Source organism: Lepus europaeus, chromosome 12 (genome assembly GCF_033115175.1).
Source record: "Lepus europaeus isolate LE1 chromosome 12, mLepTim1.pri, whole genome shotgun sequence".
Lineage (NCBI taxonomy): Eukaryota > Metazoa > Chordata > Mammalia > Lagomorpha > Leporidae > Lepus > Lepus europaeus.
Genome location: NC_084838.1, coordinates 9941426 through 9962928, shown reverse-complemented (window position 1 = coordinate 9962928; position 21503 = coordinate 9941426). Strand labels below are relative to the sequence as shown.

Here is a 21503-nt window from a genome sequence, read left to right as displayed (position 1 = left end):
GCTGTCTGCTATGGCCTGGAAAAGCAGTAAAAGATGGCCTAACTGTGTGGGTCCCTGGAAGAAGCTCCTAGCTCCCAGCTTCAGATCGGCACAGCTCTCGCTGTTGTGGCCATTTGGGGAGTGAAACAGCAGACCAAAGACTTCTCTCTCTGCCTCTGCCTCTCTGTAACTCTGCCTTTCAAATAAATAAATCTTTAAGAAAAAAACAAAAGATTTGTTTGGTAAGGATTGACAATATAGATGCAAAGCATGTAGGATAACAGAACAATAGTCATTCAATAAAAGAGTTGTGTGGGCTGGCAACGTGGTACAGTGAGTTAAGATGCCACTCACAACTCCAGTGCCCCGTGTCGGAGAGGTAGTTGGAGTCTCTATTCCAAACCAGCTCCCTGCTAATGCGTCTGGGAGAGCAGCAGAACATGGCCCAAGTATTCGGATCACCCATATGGGAGATCTGGATGTTAATTCCTGACTCTTAGCTTCAGCCTGGCCCCAGCCCTGACCAGTGTGACTGCTGGGCAAGTGAACCGTGGATGAAAAAATCTCTGTTTCTCCCTCTTTCTGTCACTCTGCCTTTCAAATACATAAAATAAAATCTTAAATATATATATATATATGTAGTATTTATGTTTAGAACAATCCAATTAAAATAACAAAATCAAAATACGCCCAAAATTGTAAAGATACTTAAGGCATAACTACTATTAGAATCCTGATTACTCCAAATTTCCCATGCAAAATAAATTTACTCTCCCTAAACACCAACTGATACAGGTACGGTATTTGTGTATGTGGACCAAGTGTCCTTAAAACACCCTTTATAAAATGCATCACTCTCTCAGGCAATGAAAAAAAAAAAAAAGATCATAAAATTAATTTTCTCAATCAGGACGAAATGAAGGTCAGGAAGTGATACATACACAGCCTGCACAAAACACCCCAACCTTATCTAAGACACAGTAGTCCAGAAATACATATCCAAAAAGTTGAAGCTATATAACGCATTTCCTTCAACTAATTCCCAACCTTCTTTAACCAGTAAACATAAAATCTTCTAAGTCAGTTCCAAACATCTTGCAGTTTAGTTGTCAATATTTCCTTTTCATTATTTTGTAGCCTATAACTCAATTCTAAGCCTATCTCATTAGCAAGGTGACAACACTGCACAGCAGCTGACTTCCAGACATCTGTGAGACATAAATTCCAAAACCCAATGATTGCAATGAATAAAGCCATGACAGGGACTGTTAATCCAACCTTTCACTGTACTTTTACTCTCCGTTCTTCCTAAGATGATGTGGCCGGGGTAAAAGGAAAAGACATTTAAACATATTTAAGAAAAAGTAACAGTTTATTACCCTGATTCATATACTGGTATGGCTATGTCATACAATAAACAAATACACCACATTATAACAGAACATGCAAGTACCTGAAAGAGTGCCACCAGTCCTAGGATAGGCCACTTCAACATATACTTCAAACGTGGTCTCTGGATTTTGCCTACAAGAGAAACAGCTTATGATTACTGACAAGAATTGAGGCAGCATGATACAGAACATGTGGGCTGTTGTACAGGCCACTGAAATTATTAACTTGAAATATTGAAAATTATTAACTTCATTGAAATCATTAACTCCACAACTTAATGGCCACAGAACTATGGACAAGCTACTCAACGTCTCAAACACATCTCCCTAGTTTACAAAACAAAAGCACTTAACTAAAAGAATTATTGTAAAACTTCAAAACAAAAATACACAAAAAATGTCTAGGCACAATGCCTAGGCCAGTCATTACTATGACCCTACAAATGTCATATTCTCCATTTCCACAGTCGGACCTCCAAAGCCAAGGGTAGGATTTTGAGGAAATTGAGACCAAAGCAACACCAGCACAAAGAGCCTTTCCCCCCACATTCCAGGATAAAAACACTTACATGACAAAATTAACTCGCTTATTTACAAGTGTTAAAGACAAAAAGAAGAAGAGAAGCAGAATCCTGTCTCAACAGACTATTGTGAGCCTGCGACACTGTTTTGTTTTTTTTTGTTTTTTTTTTTGTTTTTTTTTTTTTTTTTTTGACAGGCAGAGTGGATAGTGAGAGAGAGAGACAGAGAGAAAGGTCTTCCTTTTTGCCGTTCGTTCACCCTCCAATGGCCGCTGCGGCCGGCGCATCTCGCTGATCCGAAGCCAGGAGCCAGGTGCTTCTCCTGGTCTCCCATGTGGGTGCAGGGCCCAAGGACTTGGGCCATCCTCCACTGCCTTCCCGGGCCATAGCAGAAAGCTGGCCTGGAAGAGGGGCAACCGGGACTAGAACCCGGTGTGCCGGCACCGCAAGGCGGAGGATTAGCCTATTAAGCCACGGTGCCGGCCATTGCAACACTGTTCTTACAAGGGGGCTTCATCTGCACAGAAATGGCAAGTATATGAATGTTTATGGCCATTTTCTTTTAGCTTTCTATGTCATAAACATTTATAAGTTTTAAAAAGATCACAGCACTAACAGAATGTTAATGCTTATTAATTTTGGGTGAAAAAAATATTTTAGTTATATTTTCTCTTTAATTACAAAACTACAATACAAACATTATTTCCAGCTGAAATGGAAATCATTTAATAGGGCAGGTATTGTGGCGCAGTGGGTCAAGCAGCCACTTGGGACATCCGTATCTCATATAAAAGTGCCTATTTGAGTCCCTGCTAATGTGCCTGGATGGCCCAAGCACTTGAGTCCCTGTCACCCAAGTGGGAGACCCCAGTGGAGTCCTTGGGTCCTGGCTTCAGTCTGGCCCAGACTTGGCTGTTGTAGCCATCTGGGGAGTGAATCAACAAATGGAAGATCACTCTCTCCATCTCTGTGGGAGAGTCAGAGATAGAGACAGTGAGCAAGTGAGCTCGAGCAAGCTTCCATCCACTGGTTCACTCCCCAAATGGCTGCAACAGCCAGGGCTGAGCCAGGCTGAAGCCAGGAGCCAGGAACTTCATCCAGGTCTCCTATGTGGGTGCAGGAGCCCAAATACTTGGGCCATCTTCCACTGCTTTCCCAGGTGCATCAGCACAGAGCTAGGTTGGAAGCGGAACAGCCGGGACTCAAACAGGTGCCCATATGGGATGTGGCAGCTTTACCAGCTATGCCACTGCACCAGCCCCCGAAATAAACCTTTTTTAAAAAAATCATTTAGCAAAGGAAAATGCAATACTTTAAAATTCTTAAAACTGAATTTCTTTGTAAACTTGACAACAAAGCTCAGGTAAAAAATGTTCTAAGCTGCCTAATCCTATCTAAGGGCTAATTTAAGTCCAGGAAATACTTTGGTTGTTTTGCTCAGTTGAGCCTACTTTTCAAAAAATTCTCTTTCTTCTTCTCTCATATCACAATCCTGTGAAGTAGGTACGTCAGCCATTACTCTCCCTATGCAGGCGACAAAACCAAGGCAGCATCTAAGTTACTGTGTGTGATCCACAGCCAAGTTAAAGATGTGGCCAGGACTCAGCTCATACCTCCTGACCGCCCAAATCCTGTTTGATTCTTTCTTTTTTTTTTTGACAGGCAGAGTGGACAGTGAGAGAGAGAGAGGCAGAGAGAAAGGTCTTCCTTTTGCCGTTGGTTCACCCTCCAATGGCCGCCGCGGCGGTCGGCACACCGCGCTGATCCGATGACAGGAGCCAGGTGCTTATCCTGGTCTCCCATGGGGTGCAGGGCCCAAGGACTTAGGCCATCCTCCACTGCACTCCCGGGCCACAGCAGAGAGCTGGCCTGGAAGAGGGGCAACCGAGACAGAATCCGGTGCCCCGACTGGGACTAGAACCCAGTGTGCCGGCGCCACAAGGCGGAGGATTAGCCTGTTGAGCCACGGCGCCGGCCCTGTTTCATTGATTCTAAGATGAAACTCCCCTCCCCGCAACATGGTCACCTCTCCTACAACCTGAAGCAATTTTATAATCCAAAAGGCAGCAATTTTTTTTTTCTTGGTGCTACATGAAGTAATGGTACATCTCATAAAACAATAGCATCTTAAATTCAATAAAATGTGTTTAATACTCCCTCTATTTCCTTAGGAGCAGAAAAACAACGTGTGTGTTGTGAGTAAAGGATCCACTTATTTCTCCTGTTACAGAAGAGAAGCGTGGGCTTTTGCTTTAAACAAGTGTCTACAGGGAAAAGAGTCGGTCGCTCTAAAATTCCAGGCATTTAAATATACCTTGTCAAACATAGTAATTTAAAAAAAAAGAAATCAGACACTAAATCACAGTATCTAACTTAAAAAACAAACAAGGAAAAAAAAAGTTTCAAGAGAGCCTTGAAAAAAATGCCGCCACTTCCCCCCCTCCCCCCAAGTGGGTGCAAAATGACCTACGAAGCTTTTGGCACCAAACATTCAAAGAAAATACCATATGGAAACACTCCACTCATGAAAAAGATCTCAAGATAGAGCACTTGACAAACGAAAGGAATGTTCTAAGGTCATCTTTCATGAATAACAGGCAGTATATTCAGAGGAGCATCAGGAAGATTCCCTCCGAAACCTAAAAATCTCTCTCTTAAGTGTATTTTGCAACTGGCTGAATTTCATCCACTGGATTAAGTCAACAGCTCTGAAAAATGCTCCACCAGACCCCAGGGCTCCACAGAGGCTCTTCAGAGCTTCCACGCACTTTCTATTCAAATTTCCACCTCTAGATTGTTACACATTTAAGAACGGAAATAATGGGGAAAGGCATTTGGTCTGGTGGTTAAGACACCAGTTAGGATGCCCACATATCTTTTTTTTTTTTAATTATTATTTTATTTCTTTGAAAGAGTTACAGAGAGGTAGAGCCAGAGAGAGAGAGAGAGAGGTCTTCCATTCTTCTGGTTCACTCCCCCAACGACCGCAACTGTCAGAGCCGAGCTGATTCCGAAACTTCTTCCAGGTCTCCCACATGGGTGCAGGGGCCCAAGGACTTGGGCCATTCTCCACTGCCTTCCCAGGCCACAGCAGAGAGCCAGATCGGAAGAGGAACAGTGGTATGCCAGTGCTGCAGGCTGGGGCTTTAACCCACTGCGCCACAGTGCCGGCCCCAGGATGGCCACATTTCATACTAGAGTGATTGCTGGCGTTTGGGGAGTGAGCCAGCAGATAGGAACTCTCTGTCTCTAAAAAAAAAAGAACTGAAACAATAAACATGACCATCAAAAGTGCTACACACCACATTTTAGAACACTGGAGGATCAACACGTTAACTTGGGCAAAAGGTCTTTTGTGCAGACCTGTGATCACACTGAATGAAGAATGTCCTAACACGTCCAGCACTCATTGTCTCAGCTTCTCCCCCTTCTCTGACACACTGCATTCAGGCTACTGAACCCACCATACCACTGAAACAACTGAAAGTCATCAAAGACCTCCACGTTGCTAAAATGGGCCAAAACACTCAACCCTCAGTGTGTGTCTCAGCCTCTCAGCAGCAGGTGACACGGTTGATGCTCCTCTCCTCCTCCCTGAAACGCTCTCCTCCCTTCAGGACATCCCACCTAGTGGTCTCTTTCCTTCTTTCTTTCCCTCCCCACCCCCTTCCTAGCTGTTCCTTTGCTAATTCCCTAATCTACTCTCAAACTTAGTCTAGGACTCTCTGTGTCTACACAAATTACTTAGATGATCTCATTCAGTCTCGTGGATTTAACCATGCGTACTCTAACAAGCCCCAAAGTCATGTCTCCAACCCAATTTCTTCCCTGAATCCTTCCTTATCCCACTGCTATTCAACATCCCCACACAGACACACAAGAAGTGCTTCTAATTCAACATTCCATACTTTTCTTCCTGAAATTTGCATCCCCTGAACTCCACCCATTACTCAGATCAACAAAACTTTGTATCACCCTGGATTTCCCTCTTGGCTTCAGATGCCACAACTACCAACATGATATGATCACCCCGTCAGTGAACTCTGCTGATTCTACCACCAAAACTTATCTAGAATCTTGGTTGGCACCCCCAACACTAATGTCCTGGATAGACCACCTGCCAGAGCATCCGCTCACCTGACTGGACTCTCCCTGCTTCCTCCTTCTCCCCCACAGTCAGATCTCAGCACAGTGGCCAGTGATCCTTTTACACTAAAGATTTTTTCGGGGTGTAGCGGGCAAAGCTGCCGCCTGCAGTGCCAGCATTCCATATGGACACCGGTTCAAGTCCCGGCTGCTCCACTTCCGATCCAGCTCTCTGCTATGGCCTGGGAAAGCAGTAGAAGATGGCCTAAGTCCTTGGACCCCTACACCCCCACGGGAGACCTGGAAGAAGCTCCTGGCTCCTGACTTCGGGTCAGCACAGCTTCAGCTATTGCAGCCAATTGGGGAGTGAACCAACAGATGGAAGACCTCTCTCTCTTTCTCTCCTTCTCCTTCTCTCTCTGTGTAACTCTTTCAAATAAATAAATAAATCTTTTTAAAAAGTTAATTTTTCAGTCCTCTGCTCCCAATCTCCCAAAAATATCCCATATCACTCAATGTCAAAAGTTCAACTTCTAGGTCTAGAGATACATGGTGGTAAAGGCTACTTAAGAATATGAGGGGCCAGCCTCCACCTGCAGCACCAGCATCCCTATGGGCACTGGTTTGTGTCCCAGCTGCTCCTCTTCTGATCCATTTCTCTGCTATGGCCTGGGAAAGCAGTAGAAGATGGCCCAAGTGCTTGGGCACCTGCTCACGTGGGAGACCCGGAAGAAGATCCTGACTCCTGATTGGCCCAGCTCCAGCCATTGCAGCTATTTGGGGAGTGAACCAGTGGATGGAAGACATTTCTTTCTGTTTCTCCCTCTGTCTGTAACTCTACCTCTCAAATAAATAAAAATCTTTAAAACAATATGAATGTGCTTAACAACACTGAACTGTACACTTAAAAGAGGCTACAAAGAAAAACTTTGTTATGTGTACTTTACCATAGTGCAAAAACTGGGGGCGGGGGGGTTTTCTGAACAGGTGCTTAGCATAGTGGCTAAGCACTGTACCTTGGGTTGCCTGGTTCAAATCCCAGCTCTGGCTCTTTACTGCAACATTCCCACAGTGCAGATTCTAGGAGGCAGTAATGATGGTTCAGGTAATTGGGTTCTTGCCACCCCTGTGAAAGACCTGAATTGAACTCCTGGCTCTGGTCCCACCTAACTCTAGTCATAGTGGCCACTTGGAGAGCGAATCAGCAGGTAATAACCCTCTCTCTCTCTGCCTCAAGTTAATAAATAAATAAATAAATAAAATAATTAAATGATAGAGGGAACAAAAAGTTCTTAAAACGAGCTCAAAAAGTCGTAAGTACCTGGCCCTAGCCTACCTGTCCAACTTCACTTCAGACCTTCCTTCTCTGCCCACTAAACTCCAATTACAGCGGCCTTCTTTTGGCGCCAAACACACCACTCAAGAGTGAGCATTTGGTGTAGCAGCTGAGATGGAGCGTGGGGTAGCTGCATCCTATATCAGAATGCCTAGGTTTGAGTCCCAGATCCACTCCCAATTCTAGTTTCTGCATTATTGCACACTCTGGGAGCCAGCAGGTGATGGCTCAAGTAGTTGGGTTGCTGCTACCCACAGAGGAGACCTGGAAGGCACCCCAGCTCCTGGCTTAAGTCTGGCCCAGTCCTGGCTGTGGGAATGAACCAGCAGATGGGAGCTCATTTTGTATGTCTATATGTGTGTGTGTGTCAGATAAATAAATTTTAAGAAAATTTTAAAAAAAAGAAAAAAGGTGCAGGGAAATGCATATTAAAATGGAAACAGACATATCCCAACCCCAAGAATCAGCATTTCTAACAAGTACTCAGGTAATATCGATGCTGTTGGACTGATAACCACACTTTCAGAACCACTATTGCAGTGAAATGGAATTCTTCCAAATAATTTAATGCCTATAACATAAACATAGGGTATACGTTGATAATCTGTCATTTCAAATTTCACTGATTTTGCAATAAAAGAAACATTTCAAAGAAAGAAAGGCATTTGTAGTAACAATAAAAATTACTTCTCTTCTATCATACCCATAGCTACTGCCTCACTCTAATGAGTAATAGATAATAAAGCCATTTAAGATTACTCAGTTCCAATAGCTGGCAGAGTTCTATCACATGGAGCCAAAGATTTTAACAGTCTCCCAGAAAAAAAGAAAAGCAAAAACCTGACAAAAACACCAAGAACAAATTGGTCTATAATTATAAATTATAGTCATGCTTATCCATGATCGTTTACATGTTGCCTTATGGAAGAAATGGTGACTAATGTTGTGACAGGTTATATAACATACCAACAAGTATACAGAAGTTATTTTAGGGGCTGGTGAAGTCAATGCAGATGGAAGTATTTCTATTTCTCTGCAGATCAGAAAATAAAAAATGTCTCCTCTAAATGCAAATGGCCAGGCAACTCTTACTTAATACTCTCATTAGCCTGTCAACAAGTAAGGCTATAACAATTTGCAAAGGCTCGTTGGGACCACCTAGAGACTGCTTATTCTTCCACTGTTCTTCAAGATGCTCAATATTTTTAACCACTTGGCTAAAGGAACTGAAAATCCTATTTCTGTCCTATTAACACTCACTGCTAATTTGGTACATGTAATGATGCTGAGAATACCATATTTGGAGCCAATTTTCCAATACAGACCCAAGTTTTCCCAGAACCTTCATGTTATAATCTTAACATATTACCATGGAAATGTCCTGGTTCTGCCATCGGACCCCATTAATAATTGCATTATACTCCTGTGCACTCCACATTCTGGAACCCTGCCCATCTGCCATGCACATCATTTCGCCACCCACTCCCACCTCCTGCAGTCTTGCACCCTCAGAGCCAGCCATACAGAGCCACTTGTAGCTCACTAAACAAGCCATGCTCCAATTCTCTGACAGTATCATTACTATGCTGCCACCACCACACAGTTTCCTATGTGCCGAGCACAATCCTAAGCACTCCACATCCATCACCTCAGCATTCAACACTACTCCAAGTCGTAGTGCCCTCAGTTTCAACACGAGGGGCAGATGCTTTAGCGCAGGTTAGGCCACCACTTGGGATGCAAGCCTCCCATATCAGAGTGCCTAGAACTAATCCTGCCTCTGCTTTCCCATCCAATATCCTGCTAACGCACACCCTGGGAGGCAGCAAGTCATAGCTCCAATACTTGGTTTCCTACCACTCACGTGGGAGCCTGGCTTCAGCCTGGCCATTGCAGGCATTTGGAGAATGAACCAGTAAATAGAAGGTAACTCTATCTCTTTGCCTTTCAAATAAATAAATAAAGAAGAGGACACCTAAGTATATGGAGGACAAACTGGCCGACGTGAGGGGGCAGCAAAGTGTACAGGGCAAGACCCACTTCATTACTCCACACTCTTCTGCGAGGAGCACTGCTCCAGACTTTTTCCTGTGACACCCTCATTCATCGAGCCCTGCTCAGGCGTTTCCCGTGTTCTGGAAAGCCTTCTCCTCCTCCGCCACACCCACGCTAGCCCAGCCCAGCCCAGCCCAGCCCAGGTGCCCTCCTCTACTGCTACCTGGGCACACTGCATTTCCCCTTTCACTACAGTCAACCCTGGGGCAATTACAGTTACCTGCATAGCTTTGAACAATCCTGATGTCCAGGCTACACTCCAATTAAATCAAAACCTCCAGCCTTCGGGTTTAATTCCTTGTTTATTTCAAAGTGCAGCTGAGCCTGAGAACCACAGGTGCACCTCTGATTAAATGCCTGTCTTCCCAACTAGACTGGCAGCATCTTGAGGGCACTGTCTTCTCAGAACCCTCATTCCACTGCCTTGCCCAGTAAACGTTTGGTAAGTTTTCCACCAAAACCTGACATGCAGTTCCCAGCTCCCACTGACGGCTTCTCTTTTTCTGACAAGAAGTAATTTACAGAATGCACACTGCTCACACCTGACTCTTTAAAGATGTTTTCCTTTGGCGTTAAAGGTATCAATAAGTCACGCCTGCTGACAAGAGCCTCGGCTCTTAAATACGTGAAAATGACAGCTACAGACAGCTGCAATGTGCTGGAAACAAGGGAGGTCTGCTCAGTTCTTATTTCTGGAAGAATGAAGCCTTGGAGTAAACCAAGGGAGAATTTCTACTCCATTCTCAGTGATTCGCTGGAAGGGCTGCACTCAGTGCTCAGGGCCACGTTCTCAAAATGATTAAGAACACTCAGCTTGAAGTCAAGAAACACACAAAGGCTCTGACAACATGCAGGCAGCAGGAAAGCTTAATGGTTTGGTTTTTATCCCTCTCCTGCCAAAGCATCATGCTATTGATCACTCTGCCGGATCATCAGCTTTCAATTAGGACCCACTTTTCTTCAATTACAACATATTACGAGATTAGGAGGGAAATGTAACACTAACGCCTCACAAAGTGAATCTGGGCTGCATATGGTAGCTGCGCCTGGATGCTATGTCCTCATCCTTTTAAGTGCAATTTAGAGCCAGAGACCCAAAAGAAACACTGTGCTAGGGCCCCTCGGTTCATAGCCTTCAAGACTTCAAGCCAACTGCAGCACAGGGTTTCTTTAGTTACAAACTCAGATACTGAGGGGGCTACAGCAAAACGCTTCCAACTCCATACCAACTGAACTGTCTTGAACTTGACAACAGGGTCAAAGTAACTGTATGTGCTTCAGCACATATTAGCAAACAGCACCTAATAAACACTGATTTCTTTAAGCTAGAGGAACAAGCCAAAGGGTGGTGTTAATATTTCCAACAAGCCTCCATTTGTTTCAGGGGACTCTAAAATTAAAGATTTTTTTTCCAGGCTGGAAATGCTGTATCAAAGGGTGCTTTCTGCCCCATAACAAGTTAACACCTTCCTAGGAGAATGCCAGCATTGTTGAGACTTGTTAAAAGTGATTAACTTAGTTGTGTAATTATACAAACAAGTCGTTTCAAGACTTTACACTTAACTTTTCATTTCTAATAATGTTCTCAGGATCGGATTAATAAACACGCAGATATTGCTATGAAAAGGGTTGCAAAGTTTTATTTCCATACACCCCTGTGGAAAGGGTCCTAAGCCACAATGTGCAAGCAAGGCGGCTGAGAGAGGTTTAGCTGCACACAGAGCCTGAACACCCTACTGCCACGTGCAGTTTGAATTAATTCTCTCCTATGTTGGCTGCAGTGTGCTATCCAGGCTCTTCAACCATAACAGCATTTACAAAGATAGTTGTATTTCATTATTGATAAACTTTTTTTTCCTTTAAAAATGTAAACACTTCCACTTTGCTAACTTGTCCTCTTCCCTCCCGAACAATTCAGCCCTAGTGCCATTAGGTGGGCAGACGAGGCGGATGTCCATGCTGGTGATGGCCCAGTGTGGGAAGCTGAAGCCAGAGCAAGGGAGGAGGGTGTTCCTACCACAGGAACAGGGCAACAGGACATCCATACTGACGGGTTACCTGGCATCATGGGGACAGCCTGGTGTAGGGGGTCAGAGCCCAAGCCGGGAGAGAAGCGTATTCACACACAAAGCAGCCAGGCCTGCAGTGCTGAAGGCAGAGTGAGGGCTGCCCAACACAGGGTGACAAGCAGAAGAGACTGTCCACGTGGGCTCAGAGAGGCATGGGGAACCACCAGCATAGGCACTGTGATCCCGAGAAAGCAAGGTGCCAGAGGAGGAGAAAGGCCACATGGGAGGGAGGAGGGGCAGCGTGCCTCATGTGGGTCCAAGGCAGGTAAGGAGTACATGAGGAAGCCTGGTCTCTCACAGCCAAAGTTAACCAAAAACTACCACAACTTCTACAGAGCTGGATCTCAATTAAAGATATCAGTATGAACTGAAAGTTTTTAAAAAACATAGACCAGTAAGAGAAATAAAATACAAATGTAATGTGACCTTTAAGAGGTGCATACGTCCTAGCTCTTTCTCCCAAGAGGGCTGGGAGCAACAACACCTCAAAAGCAATCAGCACATCTAGTCCCCTGCCTTCCAAATACAGTTCTCCTGGGAGCAACAGCTCATTCCAGGGCTAGTGCAGAGAAAGTGCAAGACAAGCTTGGAACATCTTGAGGTGCCAGAAAGCAAAGATGCCACCCACAGAATGATGGGGACTGGTCACAGGGACATCGCAGCCAGCTTGAAAGGGCCTCCACTGGCCAAGTCGGAGGCAATGTGAGCATCAGAATGAATAATGATATTAACAGATCCTAACCCTTCCAAGTTACACAGCAAAGTACTTACTTACAAATACAGAGAAACTTTTCAGCGCGGAAGTTTGGCAAAGACTACCTTCATCAAAGCATCAGTGATCATCAGCAGTCATGGGACAAACCGCTAGAAGCAAGAAGAGCACAGTGTCCCTTCTGGGATATTCCTGTCAGACATACTTAACCCAAGGAAACATCAAACTCAAACGGAGGGACCGTCCAGAAAATACTCGGCCAGTAATCTTCAGAAGTGTCAACTCATGAAAACCAAGGGAAACTGAAGATCTCTCCCAGAATGAAGGAAACCAGAGGAGACATGACAACTAAATGCAGTGTGTGACTCTCAACTGGTTCCTTTCACTATAAAAGAAGCCACTGGGACATCTACTCATATTTTAATGGACTCTCAGGAATGGGCATAGTAACCAGGGTTAATTTCATTACTTTGATGGCTGAGTTGTGGTTGCATGAGAGAACTTCAGAAAGCTTGCAGGAAAAAAAAAAACGGAATTAAAAGATGTTTATCGTGGGCTGGTGCTGTGGTGCAGTAGGTTAATCCTCCGCCTGCAACACCAGCATCCCATATGGGCACTGGTTTGAGCCCGGCTGCTCCACTTCCAGTCCAGCTCTCTGCTATGGCCTGGGAAAGCAGAAGATGGCCCCTGCACCTACGTGGGAGACCAGGAAGAAGCTCCTGGCTCCTGGCTTCGGATCGGCACAGCTCCGGCCATTGCGGCCATTTGGAGAGTGAACCAACGGTAGGAAGACCTTTCTCTGTTTCTCCCTCTCACCATCTTTAACTCTAACTCTCAAATAAAATAAATAAAATCTTTAAAAAAAAAAAAAGATGTTTATCTTGGTGCCAAAAAAAGGAAAAAAAAAATCTTTGAAATCTATGCACAATTTTTTCATAAAATGCATTTTCCATGAACTTTTGGAAGATCCCACTTATACCAGAATGCTCGTTTGCAGGAAAAACACACTTAAGTATTCACAGGTGATACGGCATCAGATCAACAGTCACTCTGAAGTGGTGTTTTTGTTTTCTAAATAAAAATACTAAAATAAGTTCCAGGGTGGGGGTTGTGGTGCAACAGATTAAGCTGTTGTTTGGCAAGTCTCTTCCCTTTCCAGAGCAGAGGTTCAAGTCCTGGCTCCTCCACTTCTGATCTCGCTCCCTGCTAATGCACACCCAGGGAGGCAGCAGATAATGACTCAAGTACTTGGGTCTCTGCCATCCACTCACAAAGGAGATCCAGACTGAATTCCTGGCTCCTGGCTTTGGCCTGACGCAGCTCTGGCTATGGTGCGCATGTGGGGAATAAACTAGTAAATGGAAGACCTTTCTCTTTTTTACCTTTCAAACAAATAAAAAAAATAAATAAGTTCCTTAAACTGTGTTGCCAACCTATTTTGTAAGTTTCTGATTGCTTTAAAAACAAATAATCAATCATTAATACTAATTCCCCTGACTTGCCTTTTATCAGTACTCGCTCACAGGCGTGCCATGTGATTCTATAGAAAGAATGTAGATTAAATGTGTGAAGGCATGAGTTCAAATCCCAGGTAGCTCCCTTCCTTGCCACATGATCAGAGGAAGCCATTTAACCTTCACACATCAGCATCTACCCCTATCAAGGGGTAACACCTGCCCTGCTCATCCCTAAAGCTGTTTCAGGCACCAAATGAGAGAAAAATGAGGCCCTAAAGGGTGTAATTAAACTAGTGAGTTTATAAAAAATAAAATGGTTTCACCTTATCAACGGCAGATTTTGTAAGTAAAACATACATTGCTGTGCATTTCAAGTACTCAAAACTATTAAACTTTCAAATACTGTTACTAAAAGCAATCCAGAAAATGAGAAACCTTCTGCATAGAAACAGTCTGGGGAATAAAGAAAGATTTTTAATAACAAGAGTTTAGATCATCCAGTCGGAAACATATTTTACCAGAACCTCAAAAGAAAATGTCTCTTCTGTACCAAAGAGCAAACAAACATAATGTATGAAAATCAAAAAAAGCCTCCAGCCTTAGGGCTGGCATCATGGAATAGTAGGTTAAGCCTCCTGTGTGACGCCAGCATCCCATATGGGCGCAGTTTGAGCTGTAACTGTTCCACTTTCTGATACAGCCCCCTGATAATGCATCTGGGGAAGCAGTGGAAGATGGCCCAAGTTTGTGGGCCCCTGCACCCATGTGGGAGACATGGAAGAAGCACCTGGCTTCAGCCTGACCCAGCCCTAGTCATTGCAACAATTTGGGAAGTGAATCAGCAGATGGGAGCGTGCTCTCTCGCTCGCTCTCTCGCGCGCGCTCTCTCTCTCACTCACACACACACACACACACACACACACGCACTCTTCCTCCTCTCTCTGTAACTCTGCCTTTCAAATTAATAAAACACAAATATTTAAAAAATAAAAAAATTAAAGTCTCTGGCCATACAATTATACCTGTCACTCTGCAATGTGACCACCTGTGTAATTAACACTATGTGGTTGGGCCGGTGCCGTGGCTCAACAGGCTAATCCTCCGCCTTGCGGCGCCGGCACACCGGGTTCTAGTCCCAGTCGGGGCGCCGGATTCTGTCCCGGTTGCCCCTCTTCCAGGCCAGCTCTCTGCTATGGCCCGGGAGTGCAATGGAGGATGGCCCAAGTGCTTGGGCCCTGCACCCCATGGGAGACCAGGAGAAGCACCTGGCTCCTGCCTTCGGATCAGCGCGATGCGCCGGCCGCAGCAGCCATTGGAGGGTGAACCAACGGCAAAGGAAGACCTTTCTCTCTGTCTCTCTCTGTCTCTCTCTCACTGTCCACTCTGCCTGTCAAAAAAAAAAAAAAAAAAAAAACACTACATGGTTAACCTGGAACTCTCACATACATTTTTTTTTAAATGATTTATTTACTTGAAAGAGTTACACAGAGAGAGAAGGAAAAGCAGAGAGAGAGAGAGAGAGAGAGAGACAGAGAGAGGTCTTCCATCTGTTGGTTCAGTCCCCAACTGACTGCAATGGCCGGAACTGGGCCAATCTGAAGCCAGGAGCCAGGTTCTTCTTCCTGGTCTCCCACATGGGTACAGGGGCCCAAGCACTTGGGCCATCTTCCACTGCTTTCCCAGGCCATAGCAGAGACCTGGATCAGAAATGGAGCAGCCGGGTCTCGAACTGGCGCCCATATGGGACGCCAGCACCGGAGGCAGCGGCCTTACCCGCTATACCACAGCGCCAGCCCCTCTCATATACATTTCTGAAGTTCATGGTCAAAACCTTGTCCAGCAGTAGGTAGTAGAAGTAGAAGAACTCCAACTGAATCCTGGTTTTCAGGTTCAAAAAGATATGCCTTTTCTACCACACCACACCTCCAAGCCAAAAACTACTCAAAAGATGTTTAAAGCAGCAAGGCCCGCGTCGGGAGGACTGAGGACTCATTCTGCGGGAAAATGCAGGAGTAGGGCAGACTCCTCCGGGGAGCTCATGAAGCGCTTCGCTACCTTCCCCAGAAGAGTGCACTTAAAATGAAAAGATTTATTTACACTTTGCAGGGGATTCACGAGGCTATTTATGGAAATATGCAACAAGAACCCCATTTCACAGATGACTTTGCTTTTATGGTCTTTGTTACCTAATCCTCAAACTGAGCCTAAGTGAGGAAAGTTCTTGCTGCTACCCCACCCACCACACCCCGCTTAAATAAGCTTCTAAACCTCATTAACTCATACTAAACACTTAACGATATGCTGACACTGTTCTGAGCGTTTTGCAAGCATCACCTCATTTAGTCTTCCATTTAGTCTCTATGAAAGAGTTGCTGGGGATTTCCATTTTCCAGATGAGGTTACTAAAATACAAATGACATTCCCTGATCTGCAAATCTGAAATGTTCATAAACATTAAGTTTTTTGAGTACACCTGACAAATACAAAAAAAATCCTTGATTTTGGAGCAATTCAGAGGAGGGATGAGCACCAGCAAAGCCTATGCAAACATTCCAAAATCCAAAAAACTCCAAAATCTTAAACACTTCTGGTCCCAAGCATTTTGGATAGTCAACCTGTACAAGGAAGCTAAGAAGCTGGCCCAACGTCACACCGCTTGTAAGAGACAGAACTGAGACTGGAACCCAGGCAGTGTGACTCCAGAGTCCATACTTTTAAAAATCCACTTTATACCCACAATACACAATTTTCATCCACACAGCTGTGTGTGTACCGATAGCCACACATGACAGCTCCTCACTGTACGCACGTGGCTCCATGAGTTTTGGCAACTGCAGGCACCCATGTACTCCCACACTACTAATTTTTTCTTAATGAAACTATTTGCCCGATTCTTTTCCTCCTCCATAGCCTATTCAAAACCACAGCATCTGGCTGCTGTGTTAGACCTAAGGGCAACTGAAAAGATCTTCAAAACGATGGGCTCTAGGTCCTGAGCAGCTCCTTGGGCCACCCAAATTGCTGACCACCAAGTTCAGAAAGATCCAGGAATTACAAGGTGGATCTGCCTTCCCTATGCCCCCTAAAAGTGTCTGTGCTCCTCTCTCCTTTGTGGTCTTGAGTTACCTTTTCTGAGAGGAACTTGCCTTTTCTCTGGCACTGCTGGATTCAGACACCTGTGATTTCTCAACACAGATCACAAGCCCGCCATGGATACACACCATTGCTTAAGAATCTCAAATCACCTGGGACTTTAAAAATCAGATCTCTAGGTTCTCCTCCTGCAGTTTGACTCGGTGAGCAGTAAAGCCTAGGAATCCATTTTCTGAAAAATGATGCTGATAATCTGCTGACCTATGAATCTGCTTTCTCAAATGATTCTAATCAGTGGCATCTGAGAAGCACAGTGATACACAGCACCCAAATGGGTTAGGATGGCAGACAACCTAGAAATCAGTCTCTGGAAAACCCTCAAAGATAAACTTCAATAAAAAATAAGGGCACTAAATCAAATACTATTTATATAAGGACACTGCAAAAGGCTTGTGGGAAATGGAATTAAAAGACAGGGTTTGGAGCCAGCACCATGGCATAACGAATAAAGCTGTCACCTACAATGCTGGCATACTATATGGGTACTGATTCAACCCCAGGCTGCTTCACTTCCAATCTAGCTCCCTGCACCTGGGAAAGCAGCAAAAGATGTCCCAAGTCCTTGAGCTCCTGTACCTATGTGGGGGATCCAGATGAAGCTCCTGGCTTCAGTCTGGCTCTACCCTGGCCATTGCAGCCATTCAAGGAGTGAACCAGTGGATGCAAGACCTCTCTCTCTCTCTCTCTCTCTCTCAGTAGATGCAATACCTCTCTCTCTCTCTCCTTCTCTCTCTCTCAGTGGATGCAATACTTACCTCTCCCTCTCCTCTCCTCCCCTCCCCCCCTCTGTAACTCTGACTTTCAAATAAGTAAATCTTTAAAAACAAAAAATAAATAGGCCGGTGCTGTGGCTCAACAGGCTAATCCTCCGCCTTGCGGCGCCGGCACACCGGGTTCTAGTCCCGGTCGGGGCACCGATCCTGTCCCGGTTGCCCCTCTTCCAGGCCAGCTCTCTGCTGTGGCCAGGGAGTGCAGTGGAGGATGGCCCAAGTGCTTGGGCTCTGCACCCCATGGGAGACCAGGATAAGCACCTGGCTCCTGCCATCGGATCAGCGCGGTGCGCCGGCCGCAGTGCGCTACCGCGGCGGCCATTGGAGGGTGAACCAACGGCAAAAGGAAGACCTTTCTCTCTGTCTCTCTCTCACTGTCCACTCTGCCTGTCAAAATAAATAAATAAATAAATAAAAGTGATTTTGGTGCAAAACATCTTGAATTTAAGTATATGCTTGGAGCCAGCACTGTGGCATGGTGGGTAAAGCCATTGCCTACAGTGCCGGCATCCCATATGGGCGCCGGTTGGAGACCCGGCTGCTCCACTTCCAATCCAGCTCTCTGCTATGACCTGGGAAAGCAGTGGAAGATGGCCCAAGTGCTTGGGCCCTGCACCCACATAGGAGGACCCGGAGGAAGCTCTTGGCTCCTGGCTTCAGACTGATGCAGCTCCGGTCATTGCGGCCAATTGGGGAATGAACCAGTGGATGGAAGACCTCTCTCTCTCTGCCTCTGCTTCCCTCTCTGTGTAACTCTGACTTTCAAATAAATCAATCCTTTAAAAAAAAAAAAAAAGTATATACTTATCACATTCCCACAGACTTACCCCTAAGGGTAAAGCTAAAAACTTGCCAAAGGACTCCAAATCACATTATGCTGGGTAGAACTTAAGCCCTCTTACATGTTAAAGTGATCATGTTAAGTGTGTAATTGATCATATTGATAGGATTAACTGTCAAAGGGATCACATAAATAAGACCAAGTGTCTGGTAATAGCGATAGAATTAAAAAGGAGGGAATTTTCTTAAGATTTATTTTATTTATTTGAAAGAGTTACAGAGAGATATAGACACAGAGAGAGAAGTCTTCCATCCACTGGTTCACTCCTCAGCTGGCCACAACGGCTGGAGCTGAGCCAATCTGAAGTCAGGAGCCAGGAGCTTCTTCCGGGTCTCCCATGTGGGTGCAGGGCCCCAAGCACTTGGGCCATCTTCTACTGCTTTCCCAGGCCATAGCAGAGAGCTGGATAAGAAGAGGAGCAACCAGGACTAGAACCAGCACCCATATGGGATGCCAGAGCTTCAGACCAGGGCTTTAACCTGCTGCACCACAGCGATGGTCCCAAAGGAGGGAATGTTCTAACATGGCAAGCAGTCCACACAGCAGTCTCATAGAATGACAAATGCCCTAAACAGCACTCTGACCTCAGAATCAGCCTTTAAGGCATTTGGATCTGGCTGAAAAGCCCATGAGAGCATTTCAGGCATGGAAAGCCAAGACACTGTGGCAAAAAAAATGTTCTACATGAAGGATCTCTGTGAGTGAGATCCCAGTGGAAAGAAGAGGCCATCATAGAAGGATGTACTTTTCTCTGAAGGGAGGAGAGAACTTCCACTTTGCTTACAGCCCTGTCTAAATACTGATGGAGTTTGTGGACTCAAAAGGCTTCCATAGCCTTGGCAGCTCATGACAAGAGTCCCAGGTGATCACTGACATCATAAATAAGAGTGTCAATTGTTAAATCAACAACAGGAATCACTGTGCACTTACTCCCCACGCAGCATCTCTGCCCTTAATGAGCTGTACCATGAGAATTAACAGTAAAACTTGTTTCCAAACAGTAATTTATACTTTGTGTGTCTGTGTGGGTGCAAACTGTGGAAATTTTTACTTAGTATAGAGTTGGTCTTTTGCATATAAAGTTAATTAAAAATGAATCTTAATGAATAGGATGGGAGAGGGTGTAGGAGGTAGACAGGAGTCGGGAAGGAGGGTAGGTGTGGGGAGAAGAACTGCTATATTCCTAGAGCTGTACCTGTGAAATTTGTACTCATTAAATAAAAGCTTTCTTTAAAAAAATTATATGCTTATGACGGGTCTTCAAAAAGCTCATGGAAAATTCATATATGAACATGGAAAGTTCATATTATATGTGGACTTCAAAAAATTTTTGCACTGAAATGAACTCTTATTTCAATTCCATTTTTCTATGAACTTCTTAAAGTACCTTCATACAGGCAATAGCAGGCATCGAAAGTTTACTGAATTCTACTTCCAGCCACGATCAGGTAATAGGGACCATATTTACCCTTCCATCTGAAACAGCCAAAAAAAAAAAAAAAAACACACAAAGAAACAAAAAAACCTATCCACCACCTCTCTATGCATCAAACAAGTTTCTCCAAGACACTGGCTATTAGTTAACAGTGTATAGTGTGAGACAGAAAATAAGTTGAGCCCTATATCTGACCAACTTGAGAGAGTTTCCAGGAACTAACCCTGTGGTGCAGCAGGTTAAGTCACCGTCTGCAGCACTGGCATCCTAAATGGGTGCAGGTTCAAGTCCTGGCTGCTCCATTTCCAATCCAGCTCCCTGCTAATGCACCTGAGAAAGCAGTGCAGGATGGTCCCTGCACCCATGTGAGAAACCAGATAAACTCCTGACTCCTTCCTTCAGTCTGGCCATTGTGACCATCTAAGAAGTAAACCAGTTGATGGAAGATTTCTATTCATCGATCTCCCCCCTCTAACTCTTTCAAATAAATAAACCTAAAAAAATTTTTTTTAAGTTTCTAGACTGTGGTGCAAGGAATGGGAACCCAAGCAGGGCCCAGAGGACATCTCAAATGGCAAAGACACAGCTGAGATTCCAGGGAGACCAACGCAGTCAGAGTTCACAGCACAGAGTATAGAGGGAGCTGCACACAGGGGAGAACTCCAGAAATATGGAAGGGTCCTCTCAAGAATACAGCCAAGTACTGATTAGCACAAAATCACTTGAGACTGAAGAATTACCAGAAAAGATTAGAGAGCAACAGTGCCCGGGACACATGGCTAGAAATGATGCCTGTTCCCAGCAGCCAAGATGGAAAAGCTTTAACTCCTGGTGCACAGTAGATATGACCTTAGCAGTCAGGAATAGTGAGCCTCATACCAAGCACTGCTCCTGTCCCACTTAACAAATCTTAAAAGCAAAACTTGGAAGGATCAAATCTTTCTAAGTAACTTAGAGAAAATATATGAAACAATGATTTTGAAGACATTAGGCAACAAAGCAGAACAATCTCTTGAAAGATGAAAAAAAATGAGGTGAGCCTATGACTGTCTCAGATTGCTGCCCTAAGTAAGCCCAAGAATGTTTATAAGAATACAAATAGGGGCTGGCGCTGTAGCGTAGTAGGCTAAGCCTCTGCCTACAATGCTGGCATCCCATATGGGCACCAGTTTGTGTCCTAGATGCTCCTCTTCCGATTCAGCTCTCTGCTTATAGCCTGGGAAAGCAGTGGAAGATGACCCAAGGTAACTCTCTTTCTCTCAAGTAAATAAATAAAATCTTTAATAACAGAATATGAAAATATCCAGCACACAAGGTAAATTCACAATGTCTGATATTCGATGCAAAGATGTATTCACAATATCTGGCATTCAATGCAAGCATGCAAAGAATCAAGAAAATACAACCAATAATGGGAAGAAAAAGCAATCAATTGTAGCCAACCCACAATGATAGATATATTATACCAGAAAGGGGGTGGGTGTCTGGTGCAGCACTAAGGTCACTCCTTGGGACACCTACATCCCATACCAGAATCTGGTCCCAGTCCCAGTTATTCTGATTATGACCCAGTTTCCTACTAATGCAGACCCGCAAGGGTAGCAGATGATGGCTCAAGCACTTGGGTTCCTGCCACCCATGTAAGAGACCCAGATTGAGTTCTGGGCTCCTGGCTTCAACCTGGCCCAGCCCCAGCTA

At 44.8% G+C, this 21503-nt stretch overlaps 1 protein-coding gene across 9 annotated transcripts in view; it reads right to left on the bottom strand.

The window, feature by feature from the left end:
* Positions 1–21503, bottom strand: part of DENND1A (DENN domain containing 1A) — a 566150-nt gene that overhangs the window by 513511 nt on the left and 31136 nt on the right. For all 9 annotated transcript variants that reach the window (XM_062207587.1, XM_062207591.1, XM_062207594.1 and 6 more), the window contains exon 2: positions 1433–1503. In XM_062207587.1, coding sequence (XP_062063571.1) covers positions 1433–1474 — 42 coding nt within the window. In that variant the 5' untranslated portion in view covers positions 1475–1503. The remainder of the gene's footprint in view (positions 1–1432; positions 1504–21503) is intronic.